At 44.7% G+C, this 20,572-nt stretch overlaps 2 protein-coding genes across 7 annotated transcripts; one reads left to right on the plus strand and one right to left on the minus strand.

Annotated features, from left to right (window-relative positions):
- The first annotated feature begins 205 nt into the window (after positions 1-205).
- LOC112277993 (uncharacterized) lies at positions 206-2,725 on the plus strand. Its single transcript, XM_024510938.3, has one exon. The coding sequence runs from the start codon at positions 1,115-1,117 to the stop codon at positions 2,456-2,458; it is 1,344 nt and encodes a 447-aa protein (XP_024366706.1). The 5' UTR covers positions 206-1,114; the 3' UTR covers positions 2,459-2,725.
- A 1,818-nt stretch (positions 2,726-4,543) lies between these two features.
- LOC112277992 (chromatin modification-related protein EAF1 B) lies at positions 4,544-20,205 on the minus strand. 6 transcript variants are annotated; one of them, XM_024510937.3, is made up of 29 exons: positions 19,775-20,122; positions 17,987-18,234; positions 17,776-17,830; positions 17,373-17,476; positions 15,378-16,827; positions 15,138-15,260; positions 14,631-14,903; positions 14,276-14,458; positions 13,915-13,998; positions 13,551-13,794; positions 13,132-13,320; positions 12,764-12,987; positions 12,580-12,618; positions 12,242-12,299; positions 11,865-12,070; positions 11,321-11,377; positions 10,951-11,031; positions 10,627-10,746; positions 10,296-10,403; positions 9,936-10,030; positions 9,414-9,650; positions 8,741-9,125; positions 8,231-8,371; positions 7,929-8,063; positions 7,522-7,674; positions 6,910-7,410; positions 6,583-6,770; positions 5,245-5,968; positions 4,544-5,108 (listed from the first exon to the last, which is right to left on the minus strand). In XM_024510937.3, the coding sequence occupies exons 2-29, from the start codon at positions 18,145-18,147 to the stop codon at positions 4,929-4,931; spliced, it is 6,498 nt and encodes a 2,165-aa protein (XP_024366705.1). In that variant the 5' UTR covers positions 18,148-18,234; positions 19,775-20,122; the 3' UTR covers positions 4,544-4,928. The 6 variants fall into 6 exon arrangements, with proteins under 6 accessions (XP_024366705.1, XP_090104033.1, XP_073387560.1 ...); XM_090247907.1 differs by having other exon boundaries at positions 7,929-8,060; positions 19,775-20,120; XM_073531459.2 differs by having other exon boundaries at positions 6,910-7,674; positions 17,987-18,089; positions 19,775-20,121.
- Between the last annotated feature and the right edge of the window lie 367 nt (positions 20,206-20,572).

Consider the following 20,572-nt stretch of genomic DNA (forward strand, 5'->3'; position numbering starts at 1 on the left):
AGACAATAGTTTCTTTTTTTTGGACATTCTGGGGGAATCAAATAGCAGAATAAAATAACCTGCAATTTATTTATTTTTTTGTCTTTTTTTAAAAAACTTCTTCACAAAAGTCACTATTCTTCACATGCGTTGAGATTTATTATTTCTTTCATATTTTTTCCTTCAAACCTGTGGCTGATAGGACAATTCATGTTGTCACACCATGGGGAGTGTTGTTGTATTTGACAAACATCTCCGTGGACATCAACCAGAGAGGAGTGTAGTATTAACAAACATCAAATTATTATATTGTTGTATTGTCAAAGACAATTATCCACTAAAAACATCCCATTAAAAGGGTCATTTCTGCCCCTCTTCATGATATAACCCAGGGTTGTGCACAGGTTTGCAACCAGTGGGCAAACTGGGTGGGTAGGCAAGGAGTAGACTTTGTGGAAAGAGCCCATATTTCAACCAGGGAGTGTGTGTTTCAACCCAGACACCACCTACAAAGGTACAGGGGGATTCGGGGCGTGACATCACACCTTAAACCCATGAAACTATCACTTTGAATCTCCAAGTGCAGTGAAGACTACTTCAAAACTAGTATACGATTCACCAAGTCCTGCGATCAGATGCGCCGCATGGAGCACGAGTATGCAATGATGCTGTGTTTGCAATAAAGCTCGCAGCATGGAGCTGCTACTCACTGTTATGCACTTCCAGCCTCCGCGTGCGGATCACTGTAGAGATTCGACGACGCTGGTGCAGTGGTTGTTTATTTGTTTTTATTCGTGTGTGTAGGTTTAATTGTAGTTTGTGTTTTACACAGCGGCACGTCCATCCAATGCGTTGCATAAGGCATTAGGGAGCAGTGAATTGCTGCATAACCTGGAAGCTGGGTGAGCGCACGCGAAACCTCAAAGTCGTGGAAGATTATCACCATACTGTAAAGTGTTTTTTCTATACGATGCGTGGGCCACACTGGTGGCATGTCGGCATCTAAAGTCAGCATGTAGCACAGTTGCCTTATTCCCTCGTTGAAGGGTTCAGCGGCATTCAGAATTAGATGGAAGGTGGTCAGTCGATTAAGAGCAGTTCAGGTTTTGACTAGAAACTCAGCAAGGAATTGGAAATGGAGAGCGTGATCTGCGAGGCTGTGGAAGGAGTGGAAACTTGGCAAGGGTACGGGCAGCCGAAACAGACCAAAATGTTCAGCTGGAAAGCCTTGTCCGAGCTCATGACGAGAGAGCAGTGCGATGCGGCAGTAATTCGAGGGATGCAAGTGCTGGAGAGCTTGAACGAGTACCAATTTCAAGGGCGCGACGACGAAGGTCTCGCCTCCAGTAACGAAGATTTCAGCACCAACAATTTTATCAACGACAACTCCCAGTTCAGATACGCCCCAGGCATTTCGCCATCCTCCTCTCCGAAACTGACTAGTTGCGCCACGTTTTTCAGTCCCCTGGGCTCCACTGGCGGCAGCGCTGGAAGTCAAGCTGAATCTGGCCACGAATACTCAAGAGTAGCCGCATCAGAATACAATCCTGGGACGGAATTACCGCATGCGGGGATGGAAGTGTTGTCAATTGGAGCTGAGAGCAATGGGTACCATTCCGAGAATGATGTATGGACACCGGAGGATTACGCAGAGGACGTGTTGCCTGCGCGGAATGACGACTACGTCAACCAGCACGACCGAAGTCCTCCCCTAAGCGACACTAACGACTTCAGACCGAATGACATAATCTACGATACTCAGGGCTGGGGAAAGATGGCCACCAGCACGGTTTACGAAATCCACCAAGTCGTCGGCAACCCAAATTCCCCATACACACGAGCTAGTGAGCACGAGGCGGCGTCCATCAACTCACAACAGCAGGAATGCGCGCTCGCATCGGGGTTGCAACATTTCCGAGGCGTGAGACGGAGACCGTGGGGGAAGTTCCCAGCCGAGATTCGGGATCCAGCGAAGCGTGGCGCACGCGTGTGGCTCGGCACGTTCGACACGGCGGAGGAGGCCGCCGCAGCTTACGACCACGCGGCTCTGCGAATGCGCAAATCCCGTGCCCTTCTCAACTTCCCCCTCAAAGCAACCAGCGCACTTTCCAACCCGGCGATGTTCCCTCCCGCTCCGAAGACCTCCATCACCAGTCGCGGCTATCGCCAAAGATCAACATCGATCTCCCCAACAACAACTGCTGTTGCAGCAGCATCCATCTCAACCTCAGCCTCGCCACCATCTCAACCTCCATCGCACCGCAACACCCACTGGCAACAAGCGCGACATCCACAACTCCAAAAATCCACATACAGCACCAATGTGAACACACACAGCTACATTGCAAAGCAAATTCAGATGAGCATAGCCACTTCCTCGAACCCAACTCACAGCAGCAGTGGCTACATCGGCGGCGGCGGCGGCGGTCAATCAGTGAATTATCTTCTTCGAACGACGTCGTCGCCACAGTGCAGATGATGAATGAATGAATGAATGAAAGAGAGTGCAGTTCTCCAGAATTGTCGAAGCTGGTTTTGCAAGAAGAAGAAGAAGAATTAGGGTTTCGGAAACAACGGGCTTGATGAGGCATTAAGCGTGACAAGCATATAATTCAGAATAGGATTAATGAGTGGTTTAGGCAGTGGTTTAGTGAGTTCGTGGATGGATATGGAGGAGCCCGTGTTGTTTCGTTTGACTTAATTGTGAACCTCTTCCCAAATCAATCCATATTGTTTTGTTTTTATTTCTTGTTGTAATTGTCTTTTTTTCTTTTTATTTTCCTTTTGGATTAAAAACTGAATTTTATGAAAATGATATATAGTGTTGGGATATGATAATTTTTTTTTTTTTTTTTTTTTGTTTTTTTTGAAGGAGTTTTTTTAAAGAACCAATTTAATAGATTTTTTAAAGTTGTATAAATCATCTTCTGTCTTGATTTTCCACATGTTAGTTTACAGGTGAAGTTTTTCTTTTTTCTTTTTCTTTTTTACTTTGAACAGCATAAAAATTCTTGCAGAAAAATCACCATTTAATGTTGGATGTAATTTTGCATTAAACTAAAAGTTGAATTTTGTTTTTAGCAACAACCACCAAAAGTCACCCAAAAATAAAAACATAATGAACCTCCAAAAAATATTTTTATTTTTTATATAATACTAAAATTATTTATTTATTTGAATTTATTTTGATCCATTAGTTCAAAACTTCTTTTTTAAGTGTGTGCATTTCATGGCTTGGAACTAAATTGATTTCTGGTAAAGATTTTACAAACAAAGAAATTTTAGAATTCTTATCTAAGATTAAAACTAAGACAACCTTATCAAATTATAAAATTAGATTTGAATGTCATGATTATTTAGTTTAATAATAGCTTAACCTAAAGTGTATGAAGAATGCAAGTCAAGTTATAAGATATATATATATATATATATATATATATTTGTGGTCAAAATAATTCTATTTATGGAAAAGTAATAATTTCTTTAAAATAACATACTTTTGCGCTTAGACAAATTTCATTATGTGGATTGTAATTGTGAGAAAAACAATATGATATTATTTAAATTTTAACTCTTGTTAAGGCTAGATGTAAAAAGCACTAGAGACCAAACCAATTTTCAAAGGACTTGACTTAATTACAAGTAATTTCTACACATCTCTTTTAAAAATTACCTTACACTAAATGATAAAAATCAATTTTAAATGTTACAACCACAACTTAAAAAGCTTTGTTGGTAAGAATATATCTTTAAATAGATATACAACATCCATTTTTACAAAACACACCCAACACACTTATCAAATATACTTTTTAATGTCATTAACATCCATTTTTATAAGGTACATCATAAACAAGCCCTTCAAACATAATACATTATTAAACTTGTCCTATATTAAGTAATAGATATCACTAATATCCTAATATAGAATACTAATAAAAGATATGAAAGAAGACTTCAATTCTTGTGCATGCTAGAGTTGCACAAGAGGAGTAGCCTTGCATTTGAAAATTAATACCTACCTGCTGCTATTCTAAACTAGAAGGGCAATTAGAAGAGAATTGTCTCATGTTAAAAAAACAATTAGGTGGAAAATGTCCATTTTGATGAAATTTCCCTCATTAGGACCTAATCAAGAACCAAGAGTGATCTTTGTCTTGTTTTGAATATAATTTATAAAACGCATAATTTAACTAAGTCCTCAATGGTGTCAACAGTAGATAATCTATTTAGTAACCTGGAAATAATTTATTGATATAAATGTAACACTGATAACGAATCTTAGATGGATTGATAGATAAATAAATAAACAAACAAACAAACAGACATAGCAAAAATTGCTTCAAGATGAATTCCTAGTTTCAATATATGGTTATAACAAAGGATTATGATTTTTGGAATCAATTACTAAGATTTGAAGTGCTTGAAAATTGAATTTTCCAAAAAATCACGTTTAGAAATTGCAGTATTTAGAAAGCCAGTAAGTTTAATAGAACAAAGAAAGATGCGGTCACAGCGTCGTCACATTCTGACACAATCCAAATCAACCAGAGCAGCACCAGAATTGGAAGAGAAATCGGAGCTTCCGATGTTAAAACAAGATATTTTGTTACATGGCGTCAATTCGCAGAAGCTATCGCTACATTGCACTGCACCCAAAAGTACAAGCGCCGAACCATGCTCCTGGGCTGGAGAATGTACAAACTAGTGCTAACCAATGGCAGAGTTGGGATTCTCTTCGTTTCCTCCAGCTCCCCCCACATATGGATGGTGATCAACCAGTCAAAAGCCCACCTCTACACCGTCCTCGAACTCTATCCTGAATCTGCAAGGTTCGGGCTTGTCTCAAACGGGTTCACCACTGCACCCGCTTACAAGCTGGGTACTCTAAATATCATGCTACAAACTGAATTTGAACATGACAAAAAGCCTTCAAATAACGAGTACCATCAGGAAGACGCTGCCGCTGCCTCTCCAGATGGAGGGACCTCAACAGCTCCAAAACCCGGAATCCTGTTGCCGGAGTTTGTGGCACCACTTGCACCTGAAGCGCCAGCCACTTCAGACGAGGCTTCCAAACTAGACGACGACGACGAAGCAGCTACATAGCCTCCATGCCCCTGTCGTGCCTGCATTGCCACATGCTCCAATTTATCACTCTACGTGCAGCATCACAAAATCATTCATGTACATTACACTAAACGCAGAGTTACTAGCAGTGCCCTTCTTGCAATTTTACTCTAATGCGGGGATGTCAACACCAACCTGCCCACCATTCGCCGCCGAACCAGAAGCTGCAGACACGCCTGAATATGATGCCATTGCTGTTCCGCCTTGTGAAACACCAACTGAACCTGAAGTTGTGGGGCTTGCCATCAACGAAGACCCGGTCGGGTGCCTTACATGGCTGCTCGGCGTGGCACCTATGCCTGAAGAACCGCCCACTGGACCGCTCAGCGGGTTTCTTTGACCACCCACAACACCTACCTGTGATCCTGTAAGGCCCCTTCCGTTCATCCCCAGCCCTCCTACTTTATGGTTTGGTACGCCTTGCACAACACCCACACCCTGGGCCATGTTTCCTAAACCCACGTCTTGAATACCTGAACTAGTCAGTGATGACATACCAATGTTACCATTCGACTGCACGCCTGAACTCGCCGTTGTCGGAACTGGACCAGACCCTGGACTGCTGGTGCGTGTCAAATTGTACATTCCTCCGGGCAGATGAGGTAATACTTGATTGGCTTTCCATTGCGTGCCCTGTGCTTCACCTGTGCTCGAGTTCACAGCGGATGTCAGGCCTACGCCATGCAAATTCGGATTGCTGGCACTCACCGAAATCGACCCAACAGGCTGATATGAGTTAGGATCCGTCTGCGACGTCATTTGGGAGGGACTGCCATGCCCAGTTTGCTGCACACCCGTCTTGCCAAGCTGACCCGGCACCGGCATACCTACGCTACTACCGGGATGTCGCGCCGGCAACCTGTACACAAGATAATAAATCCTACAAGTTAAGCAACCACTTCTGCAAACAAAATTTACTAATGACTTTGAATGCCACCAGTACACGAACAACACTTCACAAAAATGACAAATCAAGTATAACTCATGGTGGAACACTCGTAACACTATCTTAGGATCAGTATCAGTACTGGAAGCGGATCTACCTAGTTAGTTTCAAAGTCATCACAAATTGTCTTTTCACATGCGAAAGAGCAAGCCACGCTTGAGGAACAAACAATTTAACAGCGTCATTTGCTGCTTCAATGTACGCTGGAGCTCCTTCTCGGGGTCGCTCGAGGTAATTACGTCCCCATATACTCTCGCGTTCAATTAAACCCATGTCCCTAAGGGAATTTTTCAATATATATTTATGTATTTTGGTGTTTAACGTTTCATTGTAAAACTCAGTACTTGAAATCGTTCATATTTTAACTTTCCTGATTTTAATACATAACTAAACACAAGAAACATTACTAACTCTCAAATATGTAAGTAAATATTAAAACACTCAACATACACATCCAAAGATAACAAACAGACAAATCGGCCCTACTATAATAAAATTCACCATCCTCAAACCCCAACATCACTCACCTACGAGAGGCGCCTGCCGTCTGGGCAACCTGACGACGGTGCAACTGCTGAGGCTGCTGAGTTCCAGCGACGGATGAAGCTGCCGACACTGCTTGCTGACTTGATGTAGCGCCTGAGCCAACTTGCTGGCCACTCGACTGCCCGCCTGTTAGCGACGGACTCCCCTGTTGTGGTTTGTTCATTACTCCCTGACATCAGCAATTCTGTACCTTGTTAAAATCCAAGATGCCATACGTCCAAGCACTAAGCACTCGCCACACCGTGCCCTCACATAGGTAACAAACAATCACTCTGCTAAGTAACTCGCCATAGCAACCTCGAGCATACCTGTGCAGCCTGTTGGACTTGCTGAGACCCTTTCTGCTGGCCCACAACGGACGACACACTTGCTAATTGCACTCCGTGTGCTTGACCACCTTGACCACCCTGTGGACCACCTGGGACGCTTCCGGCCTGGGGTCCACTCACTGCCTTTGGGGCTTGGCTTTGAGCTTGACCTACACCTCTTAGCCCTGCTTGCAGCTGCCCTCCTACTTCACTTTGCAATTGGCCATTCACATTGCCAGTAGAAGTACTTGCTTGCCCTGGTCCCGTCTGTGGGGAGACGCCATGCATCAACATCGCCCCTCTATTTCCACCTTTCCCATTCCTCAAACCCTGCTGCTGCACAGCTTGCTGAGGTGTCGGCTGCGCTTGTTTCGGTATCTGTTTCGTCTGTGGGGACTTGCCACTTTGAGCCATCTGTGCACTAGGCTCATTCTGCTGCCCTGATCCACTGGGAGAAGCTGGGGATGACTGCAGGCTTAGCGACCCCACAACTTGGGCACCCTGGGATGGACCGCTAACTTGCTGCATTAAGTGCTTCTGTAAACTACTGTGTGTGGGTGGAAGGAGGACGTGAGACTGTGAATTCAAGTTTTGAGGAGGGAAGATTGGTACCGCTGGTTGAAGAGGAACCACCGTATGTTGGACTTGAGAATTAGCAGGAAGACCTCCAAGTAGCCTTTGCTTGTGTTGCTGTTGATGCTGTTGCCATTGCTGTTCTTTCATGCGAGTGGGCACAGAAATATAACCCTGTGGGGTTCCTGGCAGCTGCAAACCACAGCGGTACAGGATCAACATTCAATTCATTAGCACTCAAATACAAAGAATCGAACACATAAATTTACACCACGACCTTGTACAGGGCTATCAAGCAGGCGACCAGATCCAATGGACCATACTACATCGCACCAGTACAGCAACACTCCAGCACACGTATAAATCGATTGATCGCACACATCACCGTATTCAATAACAATACTAAACTGATCCATCATAGCCGCACATGCGGCGCATACCTATACCTGCTGATTGTGTTGCTGAAGTTGCGCTTGCAATTTGCTCGAAGAGTTGTTCATGTGATGAAGATGCTGTTGTAACTGTTGATGCTGTTCTTGCTGTTGATGTTGAAGCGAATGTTGGTGTTGTGCAAATGGCTGCTACAATTGTAGTCAGGGCATTCGTAAGTTCGTCCGCACATTCATATAATGCGACTTCATAATTTCACCACAAAATAAACTCCTCGTCAATAGAGATCTAATGCTTACATATATCCTATCCGATTGTTCAAATCGAGCCCATACACATAGGTGAACACCACAATCACCTGGTTTGACCCGTCCGCTGCATTCATCATATCACCGCCCCCCATCAGGCTCGATAAAGCAGAAACAGCTTGTGCTTCGCCCTGGTTGGCTAATGTCTGAAGCTGTTGAAAATACTGCGACCGCTGCTCCTCCGGGCAATTCTGTAAAATCATCTCTGTATCTCATCATTTAAAGCTTCTCACCCTCTTACTCCACTCACATCTCCCTGCATATACCCGTCTAAACAAACCTCAACAATCCACGATCGCTTCCACGTTCAATACCGCTCATACTCAAGAACGTTCACAAAATACCAAGACCAACGCATCACCACCTCAAGCTGAGCACAACGAGACTACAACTAAAATGGCCATAGCATGACCTCAGTTAAATATCAATGCACCGCAACTAAACCTCCCACCAACATCCAGACTGCAAACTAACATCTCTCCTAAACTGTTCTGCTCTTCCACTGACGCCAAGCTTGGCACGCTGTACAGCAGAAACACGCTTTGCAGAAAGTTCCTCACCCGTGCCGCATTCATCAACTGGGCGACTCTCCTCGACATATTGGATGCCACGTAGTTCGGTGACGGAAGAAGCCTGCTGTTCGGACCAGTTGCGATCATGTTTGAAACCAATGGTGGCCCCATGCCTCCCAAACTCGGCCTTGGAAGGGACAATCCACCACGGTTCGGTGCAGCAAGCATTCCCCCATTTGTGCTGCTAGTCATCATGGGTAGCCCATTCGAACTTGGCAAACCCCCAAGCACAGGCACTCCTGATGCAGCTGGACCAGCCTGCTGTTGTGCTCGCCGCACGTTGAACTCCGTTAGCTTGTTCGTCGGCATTTGCAATCTCGCTGCATCTTCGCTCGGAAGGTTCATAGTGTTCATCGTGAATCTTTGAGCATCCCTGCGCCATGAAACACTTAGCCTAAAGTAACCCCCACACCAACTTCATACAATACATCTAATGTCATTCACTGCTTTGCATGCCCCCTGCTAACCAACGTCTCAAATCTAAAATTTAGAAATGTACACACCTACTCCTAAGACAAATCAATAAATGAGAACAAAAATTCAACCAGAATCATAAATATGCCAAGTCCACTCCCACATAAACAACAGTATTACTACAATCACGACTGCCACAGCCAGAAGATAAAAATATGTGCACCTACTCACACAGGTGTGTCATTACCTAGCAGCTGCAGCGCCCATGGCAGCAGGAGACACAGGACCCCCTCCCAAACGAGAACCGTTTGTACCTTGCAAAGCAGGGGGGAGAGGGAGTCCACCTGCTGGAGGTCTCATCCCTAACCCAGACATTGACCCAGCGTTTTGAGGCCCCATCACATTTGCCTGAGAACCCTGTGCTGGGTATGGATGACCGCCACCATCGCTAGTACTCGTCATCCGGTCCGCTAATTGCACGGGACTGAGGCCAATAAGTAAAATTCCATGTCAAAATCGTGTCAAGAAAACGTGCCTGGAATTACAGAGGGGCCACTATTTGATATCCATGCACCCTATCCACATCCACAAGTTCACCCTCTGCGCAATATACTAGCATACTGCATGAGTTCGACTTCCTACAGAAACGCTACATCATGGAATTCAGAAACATACAGACACACCAACACCGACATTCCCGACCTCCACCCACCACTTAAGCCCAACTGACAACGTGACATCTGACCCCCAACACTTTCAATTCACTTACTTTGGAGGACCGCCGCTGCCGGAACAGAACTGGGAAATGGCGATTCCGTGAGAAGGATGTGAAGCTTGCAAAACCTTTTGATCTTTAATATCACCCTGTTGGATACGCACAAACACTATATCAGGAGCTAGTCCGAATTACAGAGAAAAGCCACCTAGCTTGCAACTGTAATACAGATCAACTACATGTTAATGCTCGTCAAATCTGACATCTTCTCAGGTTCACTCCGCTGGAAGGCAATCACCCCAGAAAACCCTACACCTTTCACACATTCAGCAATAAAAACAAACCAAGATGACTGTACCCTTCCTATGCCACATTAACTGCAAAGTATTCAAGAGAAATTATTTAAGACTTCACCGGAATTTTTCGTGCACGATACTTTTGCACAATTACAACAATTTGCTCGAAATGCTTGAGAGTATCCTCCTCTGCTGCACTCTGGCCCCGCGGACCCCGAACAATGCCCTGAAAACCCAATTACAATTTCCAGCCTTAGAACAATGACCTACTCAATGTTCACACACAGTAGAATCACAACTAGCGAGCATAACTCATGATGTGTTCTTCACTTCAGAAAGCATACGCCACTCCAGGACCATCACAACTTTATCATCCAACCTCTCGAATCACGCATGTACGCTATCAACCAATTCATTGCCCAATACAACAGAGTATGCATGACGTTTACTTTAGGTGCCTGAGGCTGCGATGAGCTCAGATCTTCCGCATTCTCTAACCCCTCCGTACCACCTCTCTCCGTCAGTGCTTTGTGCCTCTCTTTGCACTGCTGAGGTTTACGGCAGATGCCCTGGACAACCAAACACAATAATGAAATGTCCAGACTCTGTGCACCAATACAGATACATTTCCACTCACCGGAAAAATTGAACATATTTATAATCAGTCACAATATGCCCGTCTCAGGCGATATCTACATGCACCATCTTTCACACTTCTCAGATAACACCAGTAGCTTTGGCAAAGCTAAAAGGACAGAAAAAATGTTGTATACCTTTAATTGCGAATTCGAACTCAGCACATCACTTACGAGTTCCCAATTCGGACCTAGATCATGAACAAGGGCAAGAATAGCCTGCAACATCCGTCTAACGGTTAGCCCTTCCAACAATCGGGTTTAAGCAAGAAAATTAAATGGTTAACACAAAGCCAAGTCAATGTGTGTCAAGGATGTCAACTTGCTCCCTCTCAACATCTTCTCTAAACATCCTTCTAAGTAGAGCTGCACAAATGCGGCCTGATATGCCGCAAACATTTCATACTTCCACTCAAAAAACAACTTTTATACACCATTGAAATATCCAATATGCGAACTGAGAACCTCTCTCAAACAATCAACAACGAAGTCGCCTAGTAATACATACTTGATCTTCGCCAGCTGACCAAGGAATGCCTACCCCCATCGCCGTACCAAGAGGAACCTGCAAAATAACAGTTTACAAAGCTCATGCTCAACATTAACTTCGCATACAAGAAACTTGACCTTGGCTGCTGCTAAATGTTCCACTAACTCCACTTCAAATTCTGACATAAAAGTCGGATTTACATCCTATTCACGACTGTAAGCCCAACAACTTTGCAAACTACAGTCCTCCTGCACGCACTTCAAAAGCCAGCTCTCCCATAAAACTCTCAAACACACTTTAAATAGCACCATCAACAGGAAGGTTTGCATGTGCATTTACACAACCACATAGGGCATTTGAAAAATAAGACTTAATTAATTCTTTAACTCTTGTTGCATCACGTAACAATAACGAACAAAAACTTTAAATACGAAGTTTTAAGCTACTTTATTATTGAAGTTATTCTTCTTCAAAAGGGGGAGAGAGAGAGAGAGAGAGAGAGAGAGAGAGAGAGATGTGCTACAACCATGTCTCTAATATTGCCAAAAAACCCAATCCTCACCTTCGGTCGTACCCTTCGATGGCTGTCTCGCATGCTGGTTTGCCTCGATAACTTATTGGAACCCACTACAGAGGACACTAGTTGCCCGCTGTGTGAACCAGATGTAAGAGCTGCCTCCGGATTTGCCTCCCCCTGCCTAACAGATTTATGTTTTTTCGGGATTTGTTGAACTGATATACCCGGAGATCCTGACGCACCTGGTGTATCTGCAGTAAGTATTGCAGGCATATCAGACCCACCTTACTTGCAAAACATACGTACCCCGAAAGCCATGCCACAAACCATGACCAACAACCTAACACCTAACACACTAACAAAGACAATACATCACCTCACCAAAGATTTTGTAACATGTTCACAATGAGGCACCAACTTACCCAAGCCTCCGTCAGATCCACCAATGCTAACACAGTGCATATCTGCTTTCCGTTTCAGCTGTAAAAACTCAGAGTGCAAAGAACAGCTTTAGAATAAGTACTACTCAATTAAGATGCACAATGATCTTTCATCAATCCTAAACATGCCACATCACTCCCATACAAAGGCCAATCACTCCGTTCCAAATGCCGATATTATTGCAGACCATTCACTCCATTCCCAATGTCAAGGCACCCGGAAAGAAATATTTACTACGTGATCTGTATAAAACATCAATCCTCCAATTCAACTAAGAAGATCGAAAACAAATATCTCCAGCAACACCTCGTGCACTCACCTGCTCGTGTCGAGGTTCCTGGCCAACTCCGTCCAAATCCTACAACAAAAGCCACATCTAGAAGCTTCAGCTTAGGCTTCAGGATACCTTTCTCTAACACGAATTTAAACATACCGTGAAAGCAGTCACTTAAACACTGAAACGTTGAACCACTCTCGCTTACACACATATCTCCTTGCATTACCTTCACCGACGTGCCTGGAACCAACCCCCCGTCGAAAGACGTCAACCCCACATAAGACTTGGTCTTAGTCTTCTTCTTCTTCGGTTTACCATCGCCTCCAACCACTTTGCTACTAGGTGTGTCACTAAAAACATCACCTTGGCTGGAATCATCCAGCATTTCCAACCCGTCATCTTGATGGGATTGAAACTCAAACCCCTTCTGCAACCCAAGTCCACTTGCACCTACACAAACAAGCATTTGAGAAGCATAAGACCACTATGAGAAAGGTACTCTAAACAAGAGTTCCCACCATACCATAATATCTATATTCTCTAATATTTCGCTGCATGAAAATCACCCCTTACCACTCAGGAAAATGGTATTACCTGGAGAAGTACCAGGCTGTGTGCCACGTGACCGAAGATTAGTTGCTGATGACCGCGCACGCTTCACTGAGGTGCTTCCAGGTAAACTGTTCGGTCCCAAGCCTACCGTGATGGATCGCTTTCCGGTTACAGGAGTTGAAGGCATGCCCAATTCTGAACTCACTGCACCTAAAGTTCGATATGGCAATCCTGATCACCGGGAAAACTCCACAAACAAGAAGATCAAGATCAGAACGACGGATATGTCCATATAAGGCAAAGAAAAGAAACGAAATCAATCAATCCATGAATCAATCAATAGAGCATAAAAATTTCAGCCGTAAAACCTCATCGACCCAAAGCCACTGGTTATAAGCAACACACTAAACGGACTTCCGTCTGACCCTAAACTCTACTCACACTAATACATCATCTCGTACCTTGTAACCCGCTACCTTCGCTTCTTAACCCAATACTGCCGGTTTTAATTATCTTCTTCCGCTTCTTCTTCGATATGCGAGACCTCTCGTTCATTAACATAGCAGGTTCGTCATCCTGAGAACCTCCATCATTCGAGAATTCTCCGTAGCTCGCATCCCCACCCGCGCTTGCATCCTCGGCTGCATCCGCGGCAGCCAGAGCCTCGGCCTCAGCAATTGCAACTGTGCGCCTCTTTTCATACTCCTGAACACAAGTACAAGAATGAGTTCTAATGCTTGGTCAACGGACACACAATAATCTTCTACGTTCAAAATAACATCCATCGCACTACGCATGCCATCGTTCGCCCCCACCATTACATACCTCCTCGGACCTAGCGTGTTCGGCTTCCACTGCTGCTCTATATGCTTCCATTGCTCCAACAGGTACCTTGTACGACAGCGGTACCTGATACCACCCTGAAGGAGTCAGCACAATTATACCAACAAAGCACTACAAATAAACCATTCGCACCCAAGCAAAGCACCTTCCAATCTTCTTATTGCCTTATCGCCACAACCCGAGGGTACACAACAGATACACACCATACCCAATTCTGCCAGCTTCAAAAACGTGGCTATACCACAGTTAGAACGTAACTGTAGACGAAACAACGCTCAATTTCAAACACATTTCGACACAACTAAGCCATCACACCATAGCGTTTGCGGGAGTAATGTATTACATGCACTTCACGAACTTGCTCCAAAATACTATGGTTTTCTTGATAACGCTCGGGCGTCGAAGGGGCCTCGGCTTGTCCTATCCTGGCGGACCCCATTTCTTTCAACAGCTGAACAGCATACTTCAGTACCTCGCTTGTTTGCTCCTTCCCAGCTTCCTCAACACGCACCGACTTCTCTGAAGTCTGATCATAGAAAATGCAAACAATCACATATTCAAGACACCACCGTAATACTCGAGCTCTCCTCCGATCACAAAATACTACTGAAAACAAGTAGCCCAACTTCACTGATGTATAAAGCCCTTAGATTGGTCTCGTCAAGAGAAGTGAATGAAAGATCTTAAAACAACTTTACCTCTTTCGTAACAGGACAATCCACATCCATTGGAACAAATTCACTATCGCTTGTTCTTTTCTTCAATTGCTCTTTGATGCTTTTACCATCGCTCTTGGCCTTCGTAACTGCCATCTCTGCCCTGTGCCAGAAATCCGTCACAGCACGTGCCAAAATGCTCGAAACTCTGCGTTGCTCCCTGATCAAACCTGCTGCCAAAAACTCTACCTCCCCCTTTTTCATGGCAATTTCCAGACAAACATGGGCGGCCTGATACCTCTTCCACGTCCTCTCCTGAAAGAGACAACAACACACGGGAGTCATGCACAGTAAGCAAACCCCTCGATACCAACGCACCAACCCCGTGTTCTCTGATTGTAGAAGCACAATATGTACCACAAAGAAAAGCGAAAAACTGGGAAAAATGAACAAGTACAGGCACCAACACACCCAAATACCATCTTCGAACAAAACAAACTTGCTCTCACATGTGGTTGTTGTTTCAGAAGTTAGACAGTAACCATGTACCTGCCAGAAGTCATTGGCCATCCATTTCATTTCTTCCAAAACAAAATCCCAATGCGACTTTCGCCGTGAAGGTTCCGCACACTTCTTCAAAGTCCTCCGTTCATCAATTAGCTTTCTTTTCGCCTGCACAACCAGATAACAACTGTCGCATTAAAACACGAAAACAAACCATGATGAATACACACTCAATCACGGCTTAACATTGGCTTAACATGGCATTCCAAAATTCGTGTCTACTACCTTGAGGTGCTCAGCCTTTTCAAGAATGAAGTCTTCGCGAGCTTTAGTGGCCAGCTTCTCCCTCAGTTCCACGCTGTGTCTGTTGCCTTCAACTTGTACTTTTGAATCCTGTTCTTTCTCCGATGGCAGAGCGACCCCTGGATACTTGCAATTTGGTGCACCAGAAATACTTCCCGGCCGTCCGACAAGCCTCGGAACGCCACCTACTGTGGCACCCGCTTGAGCCCCCGTTCTAAGTTCCTGCGAATCAGCACCATTGGTTTCGTGAACCCCTGGCTCCGCCTCTGTAGGAAACTGTTTGGCCCTCTCACCCGCCACCCCCTCGTCTGACTTCAACCTTAAATGATGACCATTACCCATCTCCACATCCACTCCTGCTTTCTCTCTGTATGCCAATTTCAAGTAACTGCCTCCTCTTGATGCGACCTTTTTCGCTATCCTCGCATCTCTGTGCACTGATGCGCCGCTTGAACCATCCGCAACGCTCTCACTGAGTACATCAGAGCTATGTTTTTTAGGAACATTTTCTAACGGCTCCCGTGAGATTCCTGCTGCGTCAGACACCCTGCCAGTATCCGCTCCTGAGGAGGACAACACAATATCCACCCGGTCGCTATTTTCTGTGGCCTGCTCGACAGTCCCTACGTCATCTTCAACAATCCCAGTGGGATTTTTGGCCACAACTTCGGCTGCTGCAACTTCAACCTGAACAGCAGATGCACCACTGCCGAGCCCCTCCCCAACGGCGACAGGCTGCTCATGAGTCTTTGACCTGTCCGCCAGCTCATCCGGACGACCTTCGCAAGCCAAAGATGAGCTGTCGGAATCAACTCGAACATCGAAAGACTGTATGGCCTTACCAGAAGGAACAGAAGCTCTGTCCCTGGGGCTAGGCTCACTTGCATGCTGCTCCAAAACCGGCCCACATCTAGATATGAGCTCGTTCACGGGCTCGTACTCTTGGCTACCAGTCAATCCATTCCACTTGCGTGACAGAGCATGTGAGCTCTGATGCGGTAAAACTTGGTAACTCATTTCTACCATAGCTTCATCCTCCAAGTTGCAACTGGTTACCGTGCCTTCCAATTCCACTACCTCACGATCACTGCCCGCCACCCTTTCCACCTCTTCTGGCAACGTATGACCATTGCGCTCCTCTAGACTAAGAGCACTATCACTATTCAAATGAACTGCACCCTCGGGTTTTTCAAGGATGCCATTCCCACCAGCGACGTCCAGTTCTAAGGGGGTTTCATTCAACGGCTTGGTTGGATCTCCTATACTCGCGTCTAATGAGCCCAATCTTTCACAACATTCTACACCATCTTCCTCGACGACTGGAACCGACGATACTAAAACATCATTTATTTCCTCTACTGCTCCTGCTCCAACCAATCCTTCGCTTAACTTAATCAAATCCCCATTGACCACCACATCGGCCTCTTCCTCGCTGCCAAACAGTACAAACCACTTATCAATTTTCTTACCAGAAAGGACGCCACATTTCCGAAATTCAAATTCCATGCTACTCGAACGACAATCTCAATCCAAAGCTTTTTCAATCTTTCCAAGCGGTGAAGTGAGCGACATTGTCAGAAAAAGCTGGACATATATCTAGCAGCCAAAACACATCCCCGCCAAACACCAACCCAAAAAAAGGTGCAACATTCTCACATTGCAAGGAAAAAAAAGCATGAAGCGCAATCAACTTTGAATAAATTTTGATGCTGCCCAAGGGGCTTAAATCTTGCAAAATGTGTCCAGCTCACAGCTAATTCTAGTACGCCGACAAATCATAAGTCAACAAAATCAAGCATCTGGACACAGAGCACAATCGCTACAACAGTAGTCACAAGACCGTCTGAATGTATTAGGAGCCTCCCATTGACGACGGAGTCACCTTGCGTCCCATGGAGACTTCGGACGGTAAGTTCAAGAGGAATCAAGAGACAATCTCCGGTACCAGAAAGCTCAAATCGATAACCTAATGCTCACCTCTTTAGTGAAGACGCCGGATGAACAGGTGGCTCTGTAGGGGAAAAGGCCGAAAAATCCAACGACAGAACTTCACCAAACTTAAAATCCAAAATCTCCCCTCCCTACAATCAACATGAATACACAAAGTAAACATCAACTCTTCTTCCACAAGCATGACAAGGGAGCACAGAAACATTCAATCTGAAAATTAGAAACAACCATTCACAAGAGTCCTGAAACTACATAGCTAAACACAATCATAAGACGATTCCGGAAAGGCTGGAAGTCCACAAAGCCCGACATGAATTCCTTCCCTGGAAATCGCGCATCGCCAAATTAAATGCGATGAAACAATACGATACAGACTACAAGGCTTCAAGCTTCTGACATACACGCACAACAGAATGCAAAGCATAACCACCTTCTCTAAAAACTCTAACTCCCTTCTGCGCTCCTCCCGGACAGCAAGATCCCGCCTGAACCAATCCAAAATGCAAACACTGCTTTCATCAATCCCAAAGCTGCTTCACAAGTTGTCATGCAGTCAAAGCCACACTTGACAACAAAACATCCAGCAACAGTCACGACCTCAACGAAGTTTACAGACACAAAATTATGCGAAATTTCGAAACCTGAGTTCAGCTTGAGCTTTTTCAATTGCAGCACAACGTGGAGACGACTCAGTGTCTTCTATGGTGGCTGCAGCACCAGCTCCTGCTCCCATGGGACCTGGCTCTGCATTGACTGAGTACTCAAACCCCGGTGCAAGTCCAGGGCCCAGCTCTATGATCATGCACTTTTTCTCCGTCTAGTTCCTTATTGCACCGTGACATGACAGACACTACTTGTATTCAGCTCCAACACTGAATAATCTCTGAAGCTGCATTGTAGTGCACGATCAGGGCAGAATGAGGCAGCATACAAAGCGCACTAGCAACCATAACAATTGCTTTCTAGGACAATCACCTTGTCACTTTCTGTGACATAGCAAGAATAACCTAAGTAGATAAAGAGTAAATTGAACCCATATGTAAATGGAGACACTGGCTCACACGCACAGTACAGACACTCTCAGACTGTGCAACCCCCAGCACCCTCCAGAATCAGATCATACTTACTCAGCCTGATTCGCGAAGTCGCAAAAACGATACATTCACCTATTCAGTAAAAATCACAATCTTTTGACCTCATCACACGTCACGCCTGAGTAATACCAACTCTTAAACATTTCACCAGACAATTTCCAGAGCAAATAACTCGGGGAAAGCGCTTGGTAGCTCCAAATCGTACTTGACGATTTGCATGCACCTCCCTGAACAACGAGACCAGGCCATTCATACAAAACAGACATCTATAACTACGTTACCCTCCAGAGTGTACTGAGGGGCATCGAGGGGGATGGACTTGGATGATGTTCCTTCAGTATCTAAAAATGTTCATAACTGATAGGCAGCTCATTCGACGATCACATCGAAACTATTTCGGCAGATAATCCTTCGCACGACAACGTTAACATCTACAGGACAACTTCAGTGGATTCAAAATCATTGCATTTATGTAAGTAAATAAAAAAATTGAAAAAATAATAATAATAATAATAATAATAATAATAATAATTTGAATTGAATTGAATTAAATTAAATTAAATTGCACGAGGTGCAATCCACTCCAAATAATGCAATCTTCTAGATAATGTGTGCCACAATAAAAGATTGCATCGACAGGTTTTCAAAAGGTATGCGTTGATGCCCTCACGTAGAACAAAGATACATCATTCACGCATTTTACAAAATCCCAGCTTAATAATTCAACGTCCAGTGGAACAAAACCGAAATCACAGCATATCTTCATATTGTTCCCGAGGTGTTTTTAGGCTGTTTGAAACGAGGAAACCTCTACAAACAATGTTCAAGAGCAGAAAAGAATAGTGAAGTTGATAATTACAAATATTTCATTATATTCTCATTTCTGTAATTTAAAAAAACCCTAGACATCTGCGCCATCGAGCGTGACAACGAAGGACAATGTCTAGAACCTGAAAACACAACCACCAAACAGCTAGAAATGGGTCCAACAAAATAGTAGACTCGTGCAGAAGTGTCGTTCGGTTGCCTATGTATCAGAAATGGCGATAAGGTAGTATTTCCCCCCAAAACCCCGAGGTCTAGCAAAAGACTCCATCTTAGTTTGGGGGGAAAACGCTACAATCGGTTGCTAACGGCCCGCATCCGACCACAAATACACGATTTCAATATCGAAATTTCCAAAACAAGGTCACGAAGCTCCGAGACAAAAAAAAAAAAAAAAACAAAAACAAAAACAAAAAAACAAAAAAACAAAAAAAACATAAACAAAAACAAAAACAAACCCCACTGACGAAACCCTACAAATGGCAGAAGTTATTGAAATTGTTCACATACCTCAGCAATCAAACGCACATTAACGATGGCAGCATGGAACGACCGGAAAACCGTAAACTGGGCCGGTGACCTACGACAAATTTCTCCGTGGAAAGCATCGAGCCCCCGAAATCTGACAACCTCGGCGATTCCTACCTCCTCTACCACTCGATGCCCGAATCACCCCACCACACCCCGCATCTCAAAAATTCGAAAATTTTCACACCAACGTCGCAAGGGTACCCTAATTCCAGCTCCGAATCACATGCACCACGTCAAAATTGCTTCCCAAATCGCGTCGAAGTGTCCACGGAGGTCGCCAACGACGACGCTGGGGCTCCAAGTTGGAGCTCCAGCCCCGCACCTTGCCTCCCGTACACCCACTACCCTACTCCATACGAGTATTAAATACAGTAGCTCCCTCCATACTATACACATACAATATTTACTACTCCTGGCGATACTGACATGCCCCAGTTCTCTTCAGAACCTCACCGTATGTCTGTATTTATGTATGCATTTATGTATTCCAAACCGTAGTTTCTTCCCCCTCTCGCGCTATCACGGCTCCCGCATGGCTTCAAACTCCATCTCCACCTCGAGTACATCCCCCTCCCTTTAATTTATAACACTCAGCTTGCACTCCCTCGATGCTGCAAGCTTCCCAATGCATAAGAGAGTGAGAGAGTGAGCTTGGGCTTTGAGCACATCTATGCTTGCAGTTGTTTCAGATCTGCAGGTTATCGAGACCCATCTCGTTTTCTGTCGTTCTCTCTCTCACTCTCTTTTCGTTTAGATGTTTTGTATGCATTATATGAA

The sequence above is a fragment of the Physcomitrium patens genome, chromosome 26, assembly GCF_059467195.1.
Source record: "Physcomitrium patens ecotype Gransden chromosome 26, ASM5946719v1, whole genome shotgun sequence".
Classification (NCBI taxonomy): Eukaryota; Viridiplantae; Streptophyta; class Bryopsida; order Funariales; family Funariaceae; genus Physcomitrium; species Physcomitrium patens.

Coding starts and splice junctions, on each gene's coding strand:
- LOC112277993 (XM_024510938.3), top strand. CDS start 1,115: ATGGAGAGCGTGATCTGCGAGGCTGTGGAAGGAGTGGAAACTTGGCAA.
- LOC112277992 (XM_024510934.3), bottom strand. CDS start 18,147: ATGATCATAGAGCTGGGCCCTGGACTTGCACCGGGGTTTGAGTACTCA. Junction 13,999..14,275: donor AGCAAGTTCGTGAAGTGCAT/GTAATACATTAC, acceptor GGGTGGTATCAG/GTACCGCTGTCGTACAAGGT. Junction 12,300..12,579: donor AGGAACCTCGACACGAGCAG/GTGAGTGCACGA, acceptor GAGTTTTTACAG/CTGAAACGGAAAGCAGATAT.